This window comes from Cynoglossus semilaevis, chromosome Z (assembly GCF_000523025.1).
Source record: "Cynoglossus semilaevis isolate Cse_v1.0 chromosome Z, Cse_v1.0, whole genome shotgun sequence".
Taxonomy (NCBI): domain Eukaryota; kingdom Metazoa; phylum Chordata; class Actinopteri; order Pleuronectiformes; family Cynoglossidae; genus Cynoglossus; species Cynoglossus semilaevis.
In genome coordinates, this window is record NC_024328.1 from 20,243,993 (window position 1) to 20,245,148 (window position 1,156).

At 51.1% G+C, this 1,156-nt stretch overlaps 1 protein-coding gene across 1 annotated transcript in view; it reads right to left on the minus strand.

Moving 5' to 3' along the window:
* The window catches only part of LOC112486511 (uncharacterized), a 2,229-nt gene extending 1,081 nt beyond the window's left edge, over window positions 1-1,148 (minus strand). Inside the window, exon 1 of the mRNA XM_025053460.1 lies at window positions 664-1,148. Coding sequence (XP_024909228.1) covers window positions 664-1,095 — 432 coding nt within the window. The 5' untranslated portion in view covers window positions 1,096-1,148. The remainder of the gene's footprint in view (window positions 1-663) is intronic.
* Window positions 1,149-1,156: the final 8 nt, after the last annotated feature.

Genomic DNA, 1,156 nt, shown 5'->3' on the forward strand with positions numbered 1-1,156 from the left:
CTATCATAGAAGAGAGTTACATGAGGAGGATCGGGTGGAGAGACATATGGTTCGATTTGGGCGATCCAGGGCTTCCACCGTAGGTACGCAGAGAGGATACCAGGCGTCTCAGCAGTCTCTGGTTGTAGCGTTCCCCAGTAGATGTCAGCATATGTCTCTTCAATTGGTTGCATCAGATACTGTCCACTTGTGGCTACACCGTCACACTGGAGTTTGGTGACGTCAGGCAGAGTCGCTCTTAGTCCATCTGGGCTGGACAGAATGGTTGCCCCTAGTTTTATCAGGAGATCCCTTCCCAGTAAATTCAAAGGCACAGTGGGCGAATGGACATATGAATGTGTCACTTTTTGTCCACCCAGCTGGGTGACAATAGGTACGGTGATTGGCAGAGTCAGCTTTTCCCCAGAGAAGCCCACTACCGTTATTGTTTCGTCTGATATTAATGCTGCCTTGGCTTCTCTGTGGGGTGTCTCATTGCTGCTGCTGGTCTCCCCAGTTTTCCCACTGATCCCACTCTGTGAGTGGCAGCTGTCGTTTTACTGGGTGGGTGGTACACTGGCCTTCAATAGGGCAGGGCCATCCATTCGTCCCACAGGGCCTAGGACCTCCTCGTCCTCGCCCCCCACGCTGGAAGCTTCCTTGACGCTGGGGGTAATTTCTCACCCAATGGCCTGTTTGGTTACAGAAGTAACATTGGTCTCTCCCTTGCGGTCCCCTTGGTGGTCCGCCCCTTCCTCGTCCTCCTCCCCACACGCCTCTACCTCTCCCATATCCTCCAGTAAATCTCTGATAAGATGGTCTTTGTGGCGGCATAGGAGGTGGCGGCACCCACGGATGCAAACCAGCATCTCCTAAATCATTCTGAGGGGAAGGTTGTGTGGCTACCATGTTTTTGGGGTTTGTTTTGTCCTGTTTCTTCTTGTTACTTATCTTTTGTTTGGCCTCCGTGAGTTGAAGTTTTAACAATTGGGCTTGCAGCTCTTTAAGGCTGTCCTGTTCTTCATCTACAGTCTCCTGTGCTCGGGACAGATGATGAATCAAATGCCGTTCCCACACAGTTGACTCACATCCTGCCATGTCAGGATTATCTACCATGGCACTTTTTACTTTATCTGGGACACCGTTTAGGACGGCCCTTCTGTACCATTCCCTTTGA